A 22,264-nucleotide genomic window follows, 5' to 3' on the forward strand; every position below is an offset into this window, starting at 1 on the left:
TAGGAATCTTTCTATTTTAATCATTTTAAATTGACTACCTATCATGATCAGCATTATTTTCTTGTTTTCAAAATTGAAACCTCCTAAAAGCTTGTCTTGTATTTCCATATCTTTTATGACTGCCATGTATTTCCTCCTCCATAGGGTGTCAAGGAAAACATGCTCTCGGCTCAACTATTTCTTTTAATATACCTGTTGCTTGTCTTGGCTCTTCTGATATGGGAATCTCGATACTGAGAGTCCTCACTCTAGGTGGAATGGGCCCCCATCTTTAAATATGCTCTGCATTTGGATAAGAAGTAAACAAAGGTTTGAAAACTTTGGCATCATGTGGTGAGTAAGTGTGCCTTACTACCATCACTTAAAGAAATTGTAAGAAAGTTACTTAAATTATCACTTAAATTAAGGGGATATTAAATCCCACATAGTTTTAAAACCGAATAAGAAACTCAAAGATTGGAATCAGAGAGTTTCTTGCCGAATATAGTAAACTATAAAGTATCGGCGACACTAGCGTTAGCCAATGCAAGTGATCCTAGTACGTAGTACAATACCGGGCAGCTCGTTGCAAAGGTGGGGAAGTTCAGATCGCTATTCTTAGGTATTTTCCATAATGTAAAAACACATTTCCTAGGAAATGTATGCTGTTATTACATTATGGAGGGAGGTCACTACCCAGACCGGTTTCAGCCTTTTTTGAGGCTTCATCAGTGAGTAGCTAGACCTAATACCAAAGCGTATAGCGAAAAGAACTTATGTACTCTGCGAACGAGTTTTCCAAACAGGTGCAACCATTAAGTTACTTAAGTATAAAGAGCTAATAAGCTTCATTTCGGCAATGAAAAACATTACTTAAATTAAGGGGATATTAAATCCCACATAGTTTTAAAACCAAATAAGAAACTCAAAGATTGGAATCCGAGAGTTTCTTGCCGAATATAGTAAACTATAAAGTATCGGCGACACTAGCGTGTAAGAAAGTTGAAATTGAAATCCCACATTTTAGAAGTATCTGAAAATATCATTGGGCCTTTGCTATTTAACTTATTTGTTAATGATATTTCATGTGGATTGACTGGGGATCTTCAGATTTTTGCCAATGATGCAGAGTTAGGTAGAATTATGAGGAGTAGTACTGATGTTAATTATCTAGAGAAAGATTTGAATAGACTTTTAGCCTGGAGAGATAAGTGGGGGTTGTAGTTTTAATATTAATAAATGTAAGGTGTTACACTTTGGGATATGGAGATATAAGGTTACATACTGTGTTGGTGGAACTGTATTTCAAGTATAGTGGACTAAAGTTCTGAGGGTGCATTGCATTGTGTTGCAAATACTGCATATTGTATTGCTGCTATGATAAAAAGTGCAATGACAATATAGAGATAAGGAGGTGATGGTGCCAGTATATAAGACATTGGTGTGACCATATATAGATTATTATGATTGGATTTGGTTACCTGATTTTCATTGCGATGTGAAAACACTAGGGGGGGGGTCCAAGGACGAATGACCAAAATGATATCAGAACTCTGTAGTGAAGATTACAGAGTTTGACGGATAGGAGGAAAAGAGGAAATATAAAAGTATCCAGCATTATATGTAATTCAAAAGATACACTATGCTAATATTATAATCATGTCAGTGTACTTCAAATATTTATTACATCAGTTGTACTTAAATGCTCCAATAAGGATATAATACAAGCTCATAAGTTATATACAAACTACTTAAATATTTAAATATTATGTTATAAATTTCTCTGTGAATTTTTATTTATTTATTTTTGCTAGATTTGATTTACACACTGATAGTTCTTAACCAACATTCACCTTGCCTAGTTTTGGCTTAATATATACATTTAGAATACTTCAATTGTTGTTTTCTGAATTATACATAATTGCACAAACGCACTCTCTCTCTGCTTGGAAAGAAGTCAACAGACAACCCCCCCCCATGGGCAAGGTGCATGGTGAAACATAATGAGTCGTGTTTCTAGCTGGTATAAATTGGAGGAATATAATGCTCCCAAGTGAGTGCAGCTATGCCTGGATGAACGAGTGAAATGGCTGCGAGAAGGAAACTGGCAGAGTTTGAAAGAGGCATTGTTATAGGATGCTATGTTATTACATGCGTCTCTTCAGCAAATTGTTGACAAATTGGGATAAGGAGGATGCCATTCTGAGAGGAAGTGCAGGGAGTCCACCGCCAGTGCTACTCATAGTGGACAACTCACCACACTCACTGAATATGACTGTATGGTGCTACGAAGGATAATATAAAAACTGCTATTCATTGGCTGACATGTTGAATGTGGATTTTGGTACATCGACTGGAATACAAATGTACACAAAAACATTCAGAACCAAAGCTCATAATGAGTTTCCATAGTGGGACTACAATATGCAAACCCCACATTACCCAAACCAACATGTAGCATTATCTTCAGAGTGCAAAAGAGCATTTACAGTGGGACATGAAGCTTGGAAAGCTGTATGATGGAGCATTAATCATGCTACATGTATTTCTTAGTTTGGCCTCAGATTTCTGTTTGTGGTACCATGAACATTGAACTCCACAAACTGCTTTGTGGCATTTCTATGTAACTGGCCATTGTCTTTTTCAGCAAGACAGTGCACTGTGTGGTTTGTGGACATGAACCACACTTGATTGGCCTCCACAAAGCACTGATCTCTATCCTACTGAACATCTATGGACATGAACTTTTGATTTGCAGATGATGCAAAGTTGGGACGAACTATAAAGAGTAGTGAAGATGTTGTGGCCTTGCAAGAAGACTTGAATAAATTGAGTGATTGGGTACGGAAATGGGGATGTGAGTTCAATGTTGCAAAATGTAAGGTTTTAAAATTTGGAAAACAAAGATGGGATGCAGAATTTATGCTTGGTGAGAATATATTGTTGGAGGTAGAGGAAATAAGAGATCTGGGGATGATAGTGGATAAGGATCTAAAATTTAGGGGACACATTGCCAAAATTGTGAAGACAACCAAAGGCTTCTGAGAATGATGCAGAGCACACTGACGTATAGAAGTAGGGAGATTCTTGTTCCATTGTATAAGGCCACACATGGACTATTGTGCCCAGATTTGGTCACCGAGTTTTCATAAGGATGAAGAGATGTTGGAAAGGGTCCAAAGGCTACTTTGGCTAAGGTAGTTTCTGACCTCTGGAATGTTGAGTATGAGGAAAGATTGAGAAGATGTAATTTGCAGAGTCTGGTGGAGAGGAGGAAGAGGGGAGATATGATAGAGACATATAAGTTGGTAAGGGGTTGTTATAAGATCAATGGTGGAGAAGTTCTATAGAGAATAGTGGGAGATCAGGGGAGAACCAGAGGTCATCCCTGGAAACTGTATAAAGAAGGTGTGAGTAGGGGAGTGAGAGGCAGGTTTTTTCGTGCAGTTGTGAATGATTGGAATGCCTTGCCTGAGAGTGTGGTGTCTGCAAGCAGTTTGAATGTGTTTAAGACACAATATGATGAGATGTGTGTGTGATAAAAGGACCTCCCAGATGAGTCTTTGACTCCATGAGGTCCTGGGGTAATAATAATAATAATAATAATAATCTCATCCAACTGGAGTGTTTCATGAGATCAAGGGATGTCCCCACCCACACACACAAACAACAGTTCAGGACCTCATCACATGTCTACAGGAATAATGGTCCAAAATTCCCATTGATAATTATCTTATGTTTCTGGAAAGTATTCCCCATAGGCTTGCAAGTTCATTGCAGAAAAAAGAGGTCCTACATCTTATTAAGATGGGCACCATAGCTGTTTGATCCTCACACAATTTCTTTCCAGACACACACACACACACACACACACGCACACACACACACACACACACGCACGCACACACACACACACACACACGCACACACACACACACACACACACAGTCACACATTATAGACAACATCCATACAAAATTTATATAAAAAATATGTCACTTTTTAATAAAAGTGATATCTTTTAGATTGATCCACATGGAAGTATCCATTTTCTCCTATCAGAAATATTTGCATAATGAAAAGGTACTTTCTGAGAGTAATTGCAATATGCTAGGTAGGCTAAGCTCTCAAATTGACCTGGGAGATTACTTGTTATCACGTGACTGTAAAGATGGATACCTCTTTTATATGTTTCTTGCATTGAGCTTTGGAGCTGTATAGTTTTACTATATACTCTTTTCTATCAACTCTTAATGATTTTCAACCATCAGTTAACTTTTTTAATCCCAAACTTTAGCCAAACTTGAATTACAGTTATGTGATTAATTTTAGGCGGAATTTAAATAGCTACAAAACTATTCAGCAATATCATTTGTAAGAACATAAATCACTTTGAACATTTAATAGATTGGATGGCTCTGAAGAATTCCAGAAGAAAATCTCTCAAGGCAATATGTGTAATTATAATGATATAATAGAAAAATCAGAATGTATTATGCAAGGAAAAATGGCTGGCTACACAGGTAAAATTATATTGAAATTATTATTTTTAGCTTTCATTGGTTGAGCTGTTTATTTTAAATTTTATCAGACACACACACAGTGTAATCAAATTACCATCCTTATTACCTACCTTTATGGAATCTTTTGACTTCTCATAGGAGGTTAACACTAAATATTGCAATACCTTTTGCATCATCATCATAATGCTAAATACGGATATAGTTCTTGTGACCTGTTCTGGTTTCATTTTTAATCTAATATCCTTTTTTAAGTCTATCCGGCCTTCTTTTCCCAATTGGTTCATGATATATTAATTGTTTAGGATATCAGATGTTGCCCATTTGGTTTACATGTTCTATCCAATTTAGTTTAGTTTTTCTTCTGTATAATACCTTTTCATATATACTCATTTGTACTCCTGTATAATAACCTTTCATATTACATTTTAAAATCATCTTACATTATAGTCCTCACAACACTCTCTGCTAGTGCATTTCTGTAATTTATACTGTCACAGGTCTCATTGAAATATCTATCCACCTTAGTTAACCAATCCCCTGTACCCTTTCACTATTTCTATGAAATACCTTCATAAATAAATATAATTTTATTTCTGTATGAAACTGGTGAAGACTATAAAAAAAAAAATCCTAACTCTGGATACTGTATTTGTATTTTAAACTTGTTCATAATATAATGGATGCTTTTATTATTATCAACTCTAAACATTCATAGAGTCAAAATATTTATCATGAGAGGAGAGGGGAATCATAAAGTCAGATATGATACTTTCATCGTGGAAAATTCATGGGGGCTGTTGCCATAATAGAATAATAATTCAACCTTCATATTAAGGTCATCATCTGGAGTACACATTTATACAAAGAGACACAAACTACATGACATTTCACCACAGTATACCACAACATTGCTAGTTTATCTGACTGATAAAACCTGCCCTGACTTCTGGCAAGTTAGTGTTCCAGATTACTGGATGAAGTCAGGACAGGTTTATCAGTCAGTTTGAATTCTGCTGGTACCTATCTTGAATTTCAATATATATATATATATATATATATATATATATATATATTAATGGAAGAAATTTAATGACTAGAAGCCAAGAGATACCAAAATAGAAAAAAAAAATTATTTGAATGTGCAACTAGTTTCATCTTCTTAGAAACTTTGTCAGGTACATAAAATGAAACAGTTATACGTTACAAGAGAGCAACATAAATTAAGTTGCAAACATATTGATGACATTGGAAGGCATTCTGGATGTCATAGTATTGTTGGACATGTTCACATGGGCACGAGTGACAATCAGGTAAGTTAGTATTAAGATGGAACCGATTGAGGATAATTTCTGTTGATTCCACAATTCTTCTTTCAAACTCATCATAGCATCTAAAATTGCTTTCTGATTTGTTCCAGATCACTGAATGAGTGATGGAATCTTAATTGTTAAAGTGAGCAGAATTAAAAATGTGATTAGATAGTTTGCTGGCTTTAGTTCTGTCATATGTGATGTCTCTCACATGCAACTCTGGATTTCTCTGTATGACCAAAATAGGGCACATTACAGATATGCCAAAATAGTAAACTCTGGGATACTTTAGGTTGTCATGTTTTGGTTAGGTGTACCAAATAAGGAACAGAGTTTGGATAGAGGAGCAAAAGAAGTGCGGATTTTAAATTTTGTGAGAATTTTAGCTGACTCTGGTGAAACAGAGTTGATATACGGTAGATATAAAGCCTTTTACATCAATCCTATCTTCACTACAATGAGCAGGTGGATTAATGTTTAACATGATTAATGATTGAAGAAGACAAAACTAATTGTGCATTCAAATAATAACTTTTTTTTCTATTTGGTATCTCTTGGCTTCTAGTCATTAAATTTCTTCAATCATGTCATATAGCCGATTAAATCCATTGCATCAAACATAAACACACACACACAGACACATATGTTTATTTTCTGTTCAGCTACTTGAAGCAGTATTCCTCATTAACTTCTTATTCCAGCCACACTGATATGATGTATTGTTTTTTTTTGCATGGACATGGGTAGGAGCATGGAATGCATTGTCTGAAAGGGTGGTGAAAGTGCAAATGGTGGATGAGTTCAAGGAGTGGTACAATAGATTTTTTATTGGATAGCATTGACCTCCCATTATGAGTCTTGTAACTTGATGGGGATCAAGACAACAATAATAATTGTTCACCATGGTCTCCACCATGGGAGGAAACCTTCTTAAAATTTCCAGAACTAGACCTTTTTACCCATCCCTTTTTCATGTTACTTTATTCTCTGCTCTGTAGTCATATCTATTAAAATGCATTTAAGTTTGGTGCTAGTTTATGCTCATACTTAAATTTAATGGAATAAAGAGAGCAAAGAAATAATTAAACAGGTTTAATCGTTTTGATATTTCATCTCTATCACAGAGACATCTCAGGAATATAATATTAAAATTACACACACAAAACAATAGGTGGAAGAAATTACAATATTTTATTATTATTATTCAGGCCTCCATGGAGTCAAAAGATTCAATGCGGGAGGTTTCCTAGGAAACATAGTCGATCAAGACTCATCGTGGGAGGTCCCTCCTAGGAAACAAAGTCTTTCGTACCACTCCTTAAACTCATTGACCATTCTCGCTCTCACCACTCTATCAAGCAATGCATTCCATGGTTCAACCACCCTCCATGCAAAGAAACCACTCCTCACCCTCTTGCTCACCATTTCCTTTCTTAACTTCCAGGGATGGCCGCTTGTCATCACTCCTTCACAATGTTCAACCAAGCGAAAGAACTCCCCAGTGTCAACCATGTAACCACCTTTCAACAGTTTAAAAGTCTCAATCATATCACCTCTCCTTCTATCCACCAAACTCTGCAGTCCACATTCCCTCAGCTGATCCTCATAAATAACATTGTACAGTCCTAAAACCATCTTTGTTATCTGCCTTTGTACCCTTTCCACAGATAATTTATCCCCTTCAAATTCTGGGGACCAAATTTGAGGACAATATTCTAAGTGTGGTCTGATGAGGGTCTTATAAAACGGAATGATAACTCTTTTATCTCTGCAGGTTAGCGTCCTTCTCATTATTGCCGCAATCCTCTGTATTATCTTCACAACCTTTGCAATATGTCCCCTAAATTTCGGGTTTATACCAATCATCAACCGTAGATCTCTTGTCTCGCCTACTTCCTCCAGTAGCGCTCCTCCAATAGAGTATGCAGTGTGCCCTTGATGTATCCCAAACCTCAAGACCTTACGTTTTGCTGCATTAAACTGATACCCCCATTCATTTGCCCAGATGTCTAGCTTATTCATATCCTCTTGCATGGCTACCACATCTGCACTATTACTAATAACCCTTCCTAGCTTCACATCATCCACAAACAACTGAATATCCCCCTGCAATCCACTGACAATGTCACTGATATAAAGGTTAAACAATATAGGTCCCAGTACTGAGCCCTGTGGGACCCCACTTGTAACCTCTGCCTCCTTGAAACTGTCCCACCATACACAACTCCCTGATACCTATTGGACAGACAATCCTGAATACAGTTGACCAAGCTGACATCCAAACCCATGTGCTGCAACTTAAATATCAGCTTATTATGTGGCAGGCTGTCAAATGCCTTCACTAAATCCAAGAAAATGGAAGTATATGCCTTTCCCTCATCTACTGCTCTTGTAACTTTATTATAAAAGGCTAGAATATTACTAAAACAAGCGCCCCTTCACAAATCCATGTTGACTCTCACAGATAACATTGCGCTCATCTGCCCAATACAGTATATTGTCCCTCACTAATGTTCCTGTTTAATATTGTTTGTCATCCACTTTACTTCAAATTGTGTCCTCTTCTTCACTTGTGGAATAAGTACAGCTTACTATTGCTGCTAATGAATATTCCTTCACATTTTCCCAACCACTAATGATATCCCAGCCTTCCAATTCCTCCCTCCATGAAACTTCCCCAAGTTGATGTCTAACACTATTATAATCACCTGCCTAATAATTCCACATACGTTCCTGTCTCTTTGATACTCCTGCATGTCTATTCATCTTCCAAGTCAAAACCACATGGTCACTCTCTCCAACTGGTGGAAAAGATGTTATCTCAGTTATTGTCAACTCTTCTGACGCTATGACCAAATCCAAAACTCTTGAACCTTTTATTTCCTTTATTACTTGTTGCCTAAGACATTTGACCCTCAAGAATTCTAGAAATTCCATTCCCTTTTTTGCTATATGCATCTTCCTCTCCCCAATTTATACTGCTGTAGTTAAAATCTCCCATAACAAATCATTGTTTTTCCACTTGCCAAGCTGCATAAAATATCCTGCTCTCCACCCTCTGTGCTCCTTGGTTTGTAGCAACACCCCACTAAATATCCTGTCTTGCCCACCTCTACCTCACACCATATGCTTTCAAAATCATTAGTGTCACTGCCTTCCAAAGTCTCCCCTCTTAGAGGCTATAAGTCGTCACTTATCATAAGCAGTACTCCACCACCATGCTTTCCCTTCCTATCCTGTCAAAAAATGCTGTACCCCGCTACTTCTATTCCTGTTATTATATCCTCTTCTGTCAACCACGTCTCAGTGATCCCAATAATCTTTGGCCAGGCTGATGCTATCAGTGCCACCATTTCCTCTCCTTTATTCCAGATGCTCCTGGCATTAGTATAAAGCATAAAAATGCCACTGTTTCTATACCCAGCATTATCCCCTCTAGACTCCACTGGTATCAGCATTACCTGATGTCATTTCCCTTCTCCTACGCATCCATTCCCACAAGAGGCCACCCCTGCTTACTATCCACCCTGGGCATTCTAGTTTCCCTGCACACTGACACACCGACTTGTTCAGAACAGCAATCTCTCCAGATGCCTATGTCCTTCCTCATTCAAATGCAAGCAGTCTCTTGCATACAATTCCTTTCTGTCCTCAAACACCCTCCAAGCATCCACATATTCCAATCCTCTTTTCTGACACATTCTAGCTATTATGTTATTCACTATTACTGCTCTTCTGCTCAGCTAGTCAATATCATACCTAGGCAACACGCAAGAATCTCATATCTCTTGCTGCCCAATTTACATTACCTCTCAAGTCATTTGTTCCTACCATCACAATCATTTCATCCACCCTTTCACCCCTCTTAATTGCTATAGCGACTTTCTATTGTTCCTCCAGGCAAACACTTCTCATGCATCCTATCTTGAACGCCATGGATCATTGAGTTTCCATACATTACACCTCTTACCACTCTGTTCTTCTATTGCTCACATGCATCCCTCACTCTTTCTCCTCTAACACTTTCTCTCTGTGTTCCCTTACTTATCTGCCTTCCTGACATCACTCTATCCCTAGTTCCAGTGCTCCCTCGCATTCTTCTTACTCCCTTTCTCCTACTGTTTCCATTCTCTCCTCTTCTATCATTCCCATATCTCTCTCTCATTCCCTCTCTTCCACTTATCCTATTCTCTCCTCTTCTATCATTCACATAACTCTCTCTCATTCCTTCTTTTCTACTGTTGCTATTCTCTCCTCTTTCTACCATTCTCATAACTCTCTCATTCCCTCATCTACTGTTACTATTCTCTCCTCTTTCTACCATTCTCATAACTCTCTCTCATTCCCTCATCTACTGTTCCTATTCTCTCCTCTTCTATCATTCCCATAACTCTCTCTCATTCCCTATCTTCTATTGTTCCTATTCTCTCCTCTTCTACCATTCCCATAACTCTCCCTCTCACTCCTACTCTTGATTCGTCTTGCATTCGTCTCTTTCATTTGCCTAATCTCATCTTTCACACTTCTCATCGCATTCCCTAGACATTCCACCTGCTCTTTCAGCTCATCTTTCTCCCTTTTTCTGCAAGTCAGCCACTCTTATTTGCCATTCATCTTCCAATTGAGACCATCTCCGAAAACTTCACAATCCTTCAACCTTTCCATACTCCCCACTCATTATTTTATTCATATTTTAAGCTGGCCTGGTTGGCCGAGTGGTTAGCGTATCCACTCCCCAGCCAAAAGGCTGCGGGTTCGAATCCCACCTTGGGCATGGATATTTGTGATAATCTGTGAAAATACTAGGGCTGGTGGTTGGCAGTAGATGGCATTGGTATAGTTGTGGGTGGTGGATTGAATGGTGTAGATGGAGAGTTGAAGAGTAGGTACCCTCCCTCAATGAGTCTGTGGACTCCCTGGAGGTGTCATGTAATAATAAAATAATAATAATATTTCTCTCACCATTCTCGCCCTCTCTCATACCACTCATCTCTCTACATGGAGAATCCCCTGCCTCTGACTCAATGAGATCAGTTATAGTCATCTCTAAAAATCACCAAGTTCCTCCCATTGCCTGCATTTTGCACATATATGTATTTCCCCTCCTCTCTCACCTGCCACATATACAACCGCCAGGATCCATACATTCCGCAAGTCCCGCATGCTACAAAATCCCGTATGATATCACGCAAAATGGAGTCCTTAAATGGGAGAGAACTTGGTGATACGCCATTTGCAATTTTAACCGCTACTGCTGACATTATTATTATTATTATTATTCATGACACCTCTAGGAGTTTGAAGACTCATCACGGGAGGACACCTGCTAAACAACTGTCTCCACCACTACACCAAACCTCTATTACTCAAAATAGTGTCAAGGAACTATTACAACTAAATGCTAAATAAGTATAAGGGAGTATAACTATATAAGTAAAAGTACAAACAATACAAACAAAACATTTAAGTATACTAAATATAAATAAAATAAAACTAAATAATGAAAACTTATGTTATCTTCATCTTCTCTTCTGCTGTTATGCATCTGATTCCGACCCCGTCTTCTCAGTAATCAAAATACACAATATAGCGACACCTAACTTCAAAAACAACCACTGAAGGACACTCGTATTCCAGAAAAACAACATAGCACAAATCTCGACAGAAATCAGACTATTCACCGATTTAAAAAGCACTTTTTTTCAGTATAGCTCAAATGCCCCGCCACATTCTCTGGCAACTCTAGTGCCCTCAATCCCAATTTTGAACATAAAGTCTTAAGAGGGGGGTGCTCTCTATAGATGATGTTGGCTAGTCTTGGATGTTCAGCAGGAGGCTTAGGAAATAAAGCTTCCCAAATCTTAGGAAGTTCAACATGGCCATATTTAGTTAGATTAGGCTGTTTTTTAAATCTATTGCTGATTCTAAAGAGTCTTTCAAGTTTTTTTTTTTTTTGTTGTGATGAAGTATATTTTTTTCCATCTGATATTGTGCAAGGTATCCAAGGCATGGTCAACTAGACCTGACTGACCATAAAATGATAAGTTGCAAGAACATGGTAAATGCCTAAAACAGAAAGGGAAGGAAGAAGATTCATAGGAGAGTAGAGAAGTGAGGCCAGCTTCAACTGAAGTTTGAGAAAAGTGCAAAGATTATATTTCTTTAAAGTTTTGGCTATGTTTTCTGAGGTTTTCCCTGATATAGGGAATAGTAATAACATTACTATATTCTATGTGTTGAGAGGAATGTGAGGAACAGGTAATTTAAGTTTTTTGACATTATAACCATTGGTTGGATGCTCTGCTGACAAGGGTTTTGATGACCCCATATTGTTATGAGGGGAAATGATGGGAAGGTTTGTGTATCTATCTGTGTTGGTGGATTTTCTGTAAACCGAGAAAGAAAGGATGCCATTAGATAGATGTGATTAGAGTATCTGGAAAAGGTAGGCTATTGTTATTTTCTTTTTCATAGTTAACAGGAATTTGGGGTGCTGGCTGTTGAAGTGAAGAAGGAAACAGTCTATGTGTGTGTGTGAGAGCCATGCAGCCAAATAGAGAGCATATCAGCAATATATCTTAGCCAAACAGAAGACTCACTGAAACAGCCATTAGCTTCCTTAGTCTTGGTCACACCTTTGCAATAGCATCTCATCAGTTTCCTACTTTAGAAATCATGTGAAAATATAGAATGGAGTGTATGTAACTTGCATCCTAATATTGCCAACAACATCAAGCTTGACATAGCTAACATTCTTTCACAAGCATTGTCGCCCAAAATAAATCTTTCCAATAACACTCTATGTAAATTCCACAAGGGCAACAACATAATTATTACTTGAGCTGGCAAAGGTAATGCTACTGTTGTCCTCAATATCAGTAATTGTAATCAGCAGCACATTCATTATAATTATTATAATGAATGTGCTACTGAGAGACTGCATTACTTATAAAACACTAGTTACGATCCAGCCATTACTCGGAAAAAAAAATTACAAAGGGTTCTAAAAATGTCACTTCTTGGCCTCCTGAAGTTAAAAAAACACACTCAAACCTTTTAGTCCCCCCCCCCACCTCAGATATATTGGTTATCTCTCCATTCTATAGCCGATGCTACTAACTCCCCCTCTTTTAAATTAGCCAAACAGTTAACAAAATCTATAATTCTGGTAATTAGCCACACTTCATCTTATGAAAAAGATTCCATTCATTTCAAATATTTAATCCAAAAGTAATTTTAAATAATCATGATATCATTGTGAACTTTGATATCACCTATTTCTTTACAAATAACCTCCTTTCTGACACACTTTAAATTTATTGAGAAATGCCCCCCCCCCCCCAACATTATTGATCTCTTTAATTTTGCCATCCATACTTATAAATTTGTACATATGACAGAAGGTACATCCGTGGATGTACCTTCTGTGGCCAATTTCTATATGGAGCATTTTGAAGAAACAAGCCCTTGATACTGTCATTCTCAAACCTTCTATTTCACTAAGATGATGTATTCTTTATTTGGCTATGTGGCTGATGCACATTATGCTTTTTCCTCTTTCTCAACAACCAGAATCCCATTCACTGTCGAAAAAAGAAATAACAATAGTCTGCCCTATCTATATACTTTAATCACATATCTTCCAGGCACCCCTTCTTTCTTGGTTTACAGAAAACCAACCCAAACAGGTAGAAACATGCATAAACTTTCTCATCATCTTCCCACCTCCAATGATATGGTGTGACTACTGGGTAGAACAGAGGTTGAAGGCTCTACCTCCAACCTCTGTTTTAGGCAGACTTCCCTTACAGCTGTGCTTTTTATTTGCTAGATGTTCCTGTTCGCCAGCAGAGACTCTACCAATCGACCAACCTTTGCTGGCGAACAGGAACATCTAGCAAATAAAAAGCACAGCTGTAAGGGAAGTCTGCCTAAAACAGGTTGGAGGTAGCAAAAAGTTAAGCAAGCCTGAGCACGGTTAGTAGTTGGAAGAGGAAAAATCGTTCGATGCTGCTGGCACTCTGCTGAGGACTGGCCATTTTCACAAGGTTAACTTCGGCCTGTAAACTGATGTATGTCAGAACTCTGTGCCCTCAGGTCATATCCACACATGACAGCGGTTCCTGTCCGCTGGTTAGAATACCTAAATGTCAATAAATTAGCTGTTCTTCTGATCTCCTCACATCCCTCTCAGCATACAGCCTACAGTAATGTACTCTCTGTATCCAGGGCACCTCAGAAAAAATAGTCAGAACTTCAAAGAAATATAATCTCTGTACTGCTTTCAAAAACCTAATTTGAAGCTGGCCCCACTGTTATGTCCCTATCTTATCATCTTTAGTCTTTATCTTACAAATTTTGTTTGTCTTACAAATTGCCTTCGTCTATATTCTTCTAACTTCTACTTTCAAGACATCACCAAAATTTCTACTAATATCTGAGTTATTGTTCCCCATAGTATCCCTAGTATTTGTATTTTAATTGCGCCCTTTGGGATATTTAGTTTAAGATATTTTATACATAAACAGAGAAAAGGAACTCAAATATCTGAAAGTGTAACTATTGCAGTCGTGACACTATTTCTTGTTACTCAACATTAATTCCTTAAACTTCCCGTTTCTTAACATTAATTCCCCGCGTGATTAGGCTCGAATGTTTCTAAGCGGTGCATTGGATTAGCAATATCAGACAACTTTTTTTATCATTAAACAAAAGGTTTATTATTTCTCTAAACATGGTACATATCAAAATACTCAACTAAATTACTTATACACTAAAATTAGCTTAATACAAGTAGTTGGGCTATGATTCGACAAAAGTTACTACGATCATGCCGCCACAAAATTTCATACAAAACATGAATTTACTTAACATGGACAAATTAGATTACCACACACTATTAGATTATTCAACTTCAAGTACACTAACAAAATCATTAACTACTCTAGCACATATTTATGACAATTCCAATTCTCTACACATCACACTAGGCATTCAAATTCCTCAGGCTACTTGATTACTCAAATCAAACTCAATATTAACAAAACCATTTACTTCATTAACACACAACTATGTCATTAACTTTCCTTTTACAATATAGTAGGCACTCAAGATTCTTAGGACAATTAATTATTCACACATTATCAACGCTAGCACTTTTAACACTCTCTATCAAATTCTAAAGTCCTATTATAATTTCTCCCTAAAAAGTCCTTTAACAGTTCCATATGATGACAATGGTACCTATCACAAACAACTTCTAGTTAACATAAGACAAAATTCACAATACCTTTCTTTAGCTTCACTTACGGGCCTTTACCTTCTACTGAACGAACTTGCTTGCATAACTTCTTGCAATTCAGGGCTATATAAACATCTGCGTGGTCGGCTGTACTATCCGAAACGAGGACATCGATATTTTCACAGCTTCCTATGACTCTATGGTATATTTCGCTTTCTACATAGGAATACGGGAATAGCTTTCCCGCTCATCTTCGATTCCTTGTTGTGGCATGAGGATATAAGCCATATCTCTCCACTCAGGAACACCGTGAAATCCACTAGAAAACCAAACTAAAACCACCGCGACTATCCAAACGTTTCTTCTCCTCTGGCAAAAGGCAAAAAGGCCTCAAGCCTCCTTGACTATCTAAACGTCTTCTCCAAAAACCAAAAGAGCCTACTCTCTCAAAAAAGCCCCCCTAACGGCGCCCTTTCTTACTTCTTTTTCCGCCTCCTACTTGTTTTCCGTCTGTCTACCAATTGGGTAGCATTTTGCTGCCATACGTCATTTTGATCGGCAACTCGTAACAAAGTTTCTATCCGGGTATAGGCCCTAAGCGATATTCCGTTATTTCTCTTGTTAGCCTCTATCTTAACCCCTTTCAAATCTTTTCTCAGAATTCTACTTAATGCTTAATCTGTAGCCTCTTACATAGCATATTTCATGACTCATTCTTTTATACTTATGCACTTAACTCTTTCATTCTTAATCGCATTACTATATTAATTCTTAGTTAGCTACTTATTTAATACAAATTCCTTGTTTAGTCATAATACATCTTAATACATTCTTTTCTTTTGTTATCTTAACTAAACAATAGACCTTTACATTTTACTCAATTTATACTGGATGCAAGAATATTTTATTAATTAAATTATCCTTTTTATGCAGGGGTTTTTATTTATGTTATTTATTTTTCATGTTACACCATGATAACTGAGAATATTATATTCTCAAGATATCAGGTGTAACACCACTTCTCCAAAGGATCTCCTTCCTTCCCTTTCTGTTCCAGGTGTTTACATTGTGTACAACTTTTATAAAATATGTTGTTCTTGCAACTTATTTTATGATCAAACTGGGAGATCTGCCAATATTCTCCTTGGTGAACATAACAAATATATCTGCAGCCACAACTATGGTCAGTTAAGTCTAGCTGACCATGCCTTAGATACTTTGCACAGGATCAGATGAAAAAAAAAAAAAAAAAAAAAACTATTATGCTTCATCATAGCAAACACAAACTTGAGAGACTTTTTAGAATCAGCAGCAGATTTAAAAAACTGTGCAAATCTAAATAAATATATTTATGTTAAATTTCCCAAGATTTAGGAAACTTTTTTAATTCTTAGGCCACCCTCCCAACAACATAGATTAGGGCACTTCTTGTAGGACTTTAGGCTCAAAGTAGTGTAATTTCTTAAACTATTGTTTTGTATATTATTATTATTACATAACACCTCCAGGGAGTCCAAAGACTCATTGAGGGAGGGCACCTACACCACAACTCTCCATCTCCACTACATTCACCAACTACTTTCATCATCTATATCAATGCCAACCTCCACCAGTATTTTCACAGACAATCGCAAACATCCATGGCAGGATTCAAACCTGCAGCCTTTTGGCTGGAGAGCAGATATGCTAACCACTCGGCCAACCAGCAATTATATCAATACATTTTTTTATAAAAATTGTTATTAATAATATATTTATTCACCCAGACAATGTCGCTTTCTAAGACAACAAGAAAAAGAAAATTGCTCATGAGGAGAGAAAATTTCAGATTTCTTGAAAATGCCCAAGAAAAATGGGAATTGAATTACTTATGTGCTGAAACAAAGGACAAAATTGTGTGCATTATTTGTAATGAAACAATTAGTTCACCAAAGAACAATATTCATGCTTTGAGGGTAAACAGAGAAAAAAAATTAAAATGAATGAAGAATTCACTTCAAAGTCAACAAGTATTTTCAAAAATGAAAGACAATGCATCAATGCAGTGAGAGCAAGTTATGAAATCAGCTATTTATTGGCAAAACATTCCAAACCTTTTAGTGATGATTCCTTGGTTAAGGAGTGTATGATAAAAAGCAGCCGAAAACATCTGTTCCAAAATGTGCAAATATTTTGCGATATTTCTTTGTCTAGAAATACCGTGATTGAAAGAAATACCGAAATGGCAGATAATTTGCATGACCAGTTGCAAGATATATCCGCAAATGTACAATGCTTTTCAGTTGCACTTGATGAAAGTTTTTATATTCATGATGTGGCTCAAGTTGCTCTGTTTCTTCAGGCTTGCTACGACAATATGAATATTAATGAAGAGTTCTTGGAAATAATTGCCATCCATGGAACCACTACAGGGGAAGACATGATGCCATGTGGAGCAGTTTGGAAAAATACCAACTTTCTCTGAACAGGCTCGTAGTTGTGACAACCGATGGTGCTCCACAATGACAAACAGAAATAAAGGTTTTGTACCAAGACTTGCAGCAAAACTAAAGAAAATGTATCCAGACATTCCAAAACTGCAATCTTTCCACTGCATTATTTCATCAGCAGGTCCTGTGCTCCCAAGTATTGGAAATGAGCAGCATACTCAAGCCTGTGAAAAATACTGTGAACTTCATCCGATCCAGAGACCTCAATCACCGCCAGTTTGCAGAGAGACTTTTAAAGACTTGGATGGTGAATTTGAAGGGCTACCTTATTACACAGAGATTCATTGGATATCTTGTCATAAGGTTCTATAAAGCTTATTTTCTACTTTTAGAGGAGATAAAATTGTTCCTAGAAATGAAAAATCATGATGTTGCATTTTTTTATGATCAGACATGGGTACAAGATCTAGCATTCTTAGTTGATTGCAGGACATTTGAATGATTTAGGTGTCTAACTTCAGGGGAAAGATCAGTTAATAACACACATGTATGATGCACTGGCATGTAAATTGGTTTTGTTTCAAAATCTTTTAAAAGAGAATATTCTAAATTTCTTTCCTGTATGTGGACAATTGAACAATATGAATCAAAGTTTTACCTTTTCTCAACCTAGAAAAGATTAAAGAAGAATTTGAGAGACAATTTAAAGATTTTAAGGAGAATGAAGTTTTTTTGCTTTTTACAGGTCCTTTTCCTTTAATTTCGAAAAAGCTCCTATTTGTATTCAAATGGAACTTATTGATTTCCAAAATGATTCCATTCTTAAAGAGAAATACCAAGAAGTTGGTGTTCCGAAAATATACACTTATTTAGGTCAAAAATATCCAGAAATAAAAATGTTTGCAGCAAATATTTTATGTTATTTTGGAAGCACTTATTTATGTGAACAATTATTCTCATGTATAAAAGGTAACAAAACAGTCCACAGATTAAGGCTAATCAACGTCAATCTTTCTGCCACAATGAAGGTCGTATGCTCTCAATCTTTGAGTCCACATTTTGACAAGCTGGTTAACAATAAATGTTGTCAAGTGTTAGGAAAAAAATAAAATACTACAATTAAATTACTATAATTATATTATGCAAGTATATATTTTTTTAACCCAAAATATTATCATTGACATTTAAAAAATTCCCTAAATTATAGACATTACATTGCCAAAATGGAATATTTTATTTCAATATAAACAAAAAAATTCAAACAGGAGGCTCCGTAAATTTTTGTGATGATTATTAATGAGACCTTATACTTCATATAAATATTTGATTTGTTCAAATAAAATTTAATTTCTGTTTAATTTGGTTTAAATGCTATATATATTGTAAATATTAATATAATAAAAAATATTCTTTATTTTTTTTTGAGTCGTAATCATTATATTATTATTTTGTCTTGTAATGACTTAGAATAAATAAAATCTTCATTATAAATTTTCCAGTTTATTTATACTCATTCTTCACTTCCCTTCGATTTTAATTAGTGCAGCTTTTTTAGTCAAACATTTTTTTGCGGCACTTTTATGGTAAATGGCTTGCGGTCCAATTGAGTTTGACACTCCTGCTTTAGAGAAAGCAACTGACACAATGAAAAATTAAAAATTGATCCTTGTTGGGGATCTAAATAGCAGAATAGGAAATGATTGTCAGACATACAAAAATATTTTGGGTAAATTTGGAGAAATGAGAAAAGCTAATAATAATGGAAAATACCTGTTGGATTTCTGCTCAGGACATGGACGGGTTATTACTAACACCATGTTCCAACATAAAAATGTGCACAAATTCACATGGAGAGAAGAGGCAAGAAATAAGAAAAGTCTCATTGACTATGTTATTGTTGATAGTGATGTTTTCTCCCTGGTGCAGGACACCAGAGTGTACAGAGAATATGAAATTGGAAGTGATCACTACTTAGTCTTGAGCAGGATAAAATTGAATTTCATATTGAAAAGAATAACATGTAAGAAAGTTTTAAAGCGAATAAAAGTTAAACAGCTCTCAGATGTGAACTGTAGACTAAAATACACAAAGATTATTGAAGAAAAAAATGAAAGAGTTTGAGAACAGGAACCAAACCTTGTAGATTCAATGGCAAGTTCTTAAGAAAACATTGATTCAGCCATAGAGGCATGTGGTGAGGTTATCTGCAAGGATAGAAAAATCAGAACTCCATGGTGGACATGGGAAATTAAAGAGGCTGTGAAGGAATAGAAAAAAGTATATCAAAAGTTCCTGGCAAATAAGTCAGCTTGTGCTCTTAGAGAATACAGAGACAAATGTAAGAAATCTAAACACTGTGTAAAACCAGATAAACAAAAGTCATGGGAAGACTTTAGTAAGAAAATAGAAAACAAATATCAAGAAGGTGGCAAGATATTCTGGAGGTTGTTGAAGAAGCTCAGAAATGGAGGAAAGAATGCTGTAAAAGTAATCAGAGATGATAAAGGTGACATGAAAACTGGAGAAAAAGATATCCTTGAAGTATGGAGTAATTACTTCAAAAAATTGCTAAATGAAACAATCAGTGATAGCACAGTGGTAAAACACACTCAACAGGCATGCAATCAGAAATACTTATCCATACTTGAAGTAGAAAAAAACCATCAAAAGCCTGAAATGTGGAAAGGCAGCTGGAGTAGATGATAATTGACCAGAAATGCTCAGGTATAAAAGTCTTACAGTGGCTGAACTGCATAGTTCATTAGGCCTGGACAGAGAGACGAATTCCAGATGATTGGAGTGGAGCTCTCATAGTACCCATATATAAGAGGGGAATAAAACTGAATGTGAGAATTACAGCGGTATTTCTCTATTGAGTGTCCCTGGTAAGATTTATGCCAGTATACTTGAGAAATGGTTAAGAAGGATTGTGGAAGAGAAACTTGGTGAAGAAGAAGCTGGATTCAGGCCAAATAGAGGCTATCAGGATCAAATTTTCACTTTATGACAATAGTTGATAAATCATGGGAATATAACAAAGATCTATATTTAAGTTTTGTAGATCTGGAAAAGTCATGACAAGGTATCAAGAGAGAAGCTATTCAAAATGCTACAGTTGTATTTGAGTTGTAAGTCAGCAGTTAGAATTGAAGGAAGTACAGGAAGATGGTTTAATGTTAAATCTAGTGTCAGACAAAGATTATCCCCTCTGTTATTCATTATCTATACAGATCACATTATGAAGGAAAGTGGTATTAAACCTGATATCAAAATTGGAGAAGTTAATCTCAGCTCTTCGCTTTATGTGGATGATGTCATACTTCTAAATAAATCCACTACAAGTATTCAAGATTTCTTGACTAAATCGAATAACTGTTGTAATAGATATGGTATGAAGGTCAGCAATAACAAGACAAAGACAATGAAAATAGGCTGAAGCATTGAAAATATCAACTGCATTATGAATGGAGAACCTATAGAATAAATAAAACATTTCAGTTTTATTTATTCTATAGGTTCATGATTTTTAGCATGATTTTTAGTGAAGATGGTAAATTAAATATGGTAATAGACAACAGAATTGACAAAGCTGGTATGGTAGGAAGTCAACGGAATAAATTTATATGGAATAAGAGAGAAATTAGCCAAAACATATTCCTGAAGATGTCTGTAATAGAGACGAAATATTGCAAAGATTAAACATGTTTATTATTTCTCTATGCTCTATTTATTTCATTAAATTTAGGTATGAGAATCAAATTTTATAAATTTGATTTTCGTATTGAATTTCTGTTGGATGATAAAAAATTCAAGACCTGGAGTATTGTTAAATGTAGTTATTTTAAATATGTTATTAAATTTTCAAATATATCTTGTCTTCTGCGCTTTTGTAAAAACTATAGTTATCTCGTTTAAACCTTTATTCTTAACCTTTACTATACTTCTGACTTATGGCCGCAAATAATATAAAGCTCACGTGTGCAAAACTTACAGAACAAAGAAATCACCTCAGGCCAGAGCCAATCTCTTTGTCTGACCCACTGGTGTTTATTCTCAACTGAATTTGGAAAATTTATTTAGTTTCTAGCTGCGCCACCAAATTCGTGGGTGGGAGTTGAATCTTCCTCCGAAAAATAACACACAGTAAATCACACGGAACTTTTCTCTCTTAATTCTAATAAATCTAGCAACTTAAATTTTCTATTATGCAGTAGTGACAACATATACCTTAAGGCCCACAGATTCGAATTAATGAGTAGTGCATTGGAAATAGAAATCAGGCAAGTTATTTAAACAAGAAAACAATTTATTTAACATCAATGAAATGTACAATGGGTCAATTTTAAGTACTATGTAAATTAGCTTCTATGCTTCAAATCACAACTAATGACTTACAATTTAGTTCCTTATCATAATCAATTCTAGTAAGACCACGTGTCTATAATTTTCTTTCGTTAAACTTGGTAATACTCAGATCAATTTTTACATAACATTCTGCAGGTTTAGGCAATAGCTATAACATTAAATACACGATGTTTCACCTTAAATTTTAGCCAGACCTTCTCTCACATATAACAAAATACTTCAAATATCAGCATAAGGCCTAAGGTCCTCAAGTATCACTATAAAACAAGTCCCTTAATTAAATCAACGTTACAATCTTATTATTTCTAGCTAAACAAAGAAAAGATCTTACTTTGAACAGACGTCGGGTCTTTTCTGAATGATCCCTGAAATCACTTCCTTCTATTACCATCTGACTTTAGTGCTGCACTTGGATAT

At 36.0% G+C, this 22,264-nt stretch overlaps 1 protein-coding gene across 1 annotated transcript in view; it reads left to right on the forward strand.

Moving 5' to 3' along the window:
• The window catches only part of LOC150102924 (WD repeat domain phosphoinositide-interacting protein 2-like), a 335,111-nt gene that overhangs the window by 300,984 nt on the left and 11,863 nt on the right, over positions 1 to 22,264 (forward strand). Inside the window, exon 10 of the mRNA XM_090397385.1 lies at positions 4,387 to 4,502. Coding sequence (XP_090253511.1) covers positions 4,387 to 4,502 — 116 coding nt within the window. The remainder of the gene's footprint in view (positions 1 to 4,386; positions 4,503 to 22,264) is intronic.

Source organism: Typopeltis vanoorti, chromosome 9, assembly GCF_054136105.1.
Source record: "Typopeltis vanoorti isolate ZY-2024b chromosome 9, IOZ_Tvanoo_1.0, whole genome shotgun sequence".
Taxonomy (NCBI): Eukaryota; Metazoa; Arthropoda; class Arachnida; order Uropygi; family Thelyphonidae; genus Typopeltis; species Typopeltis vanoorti.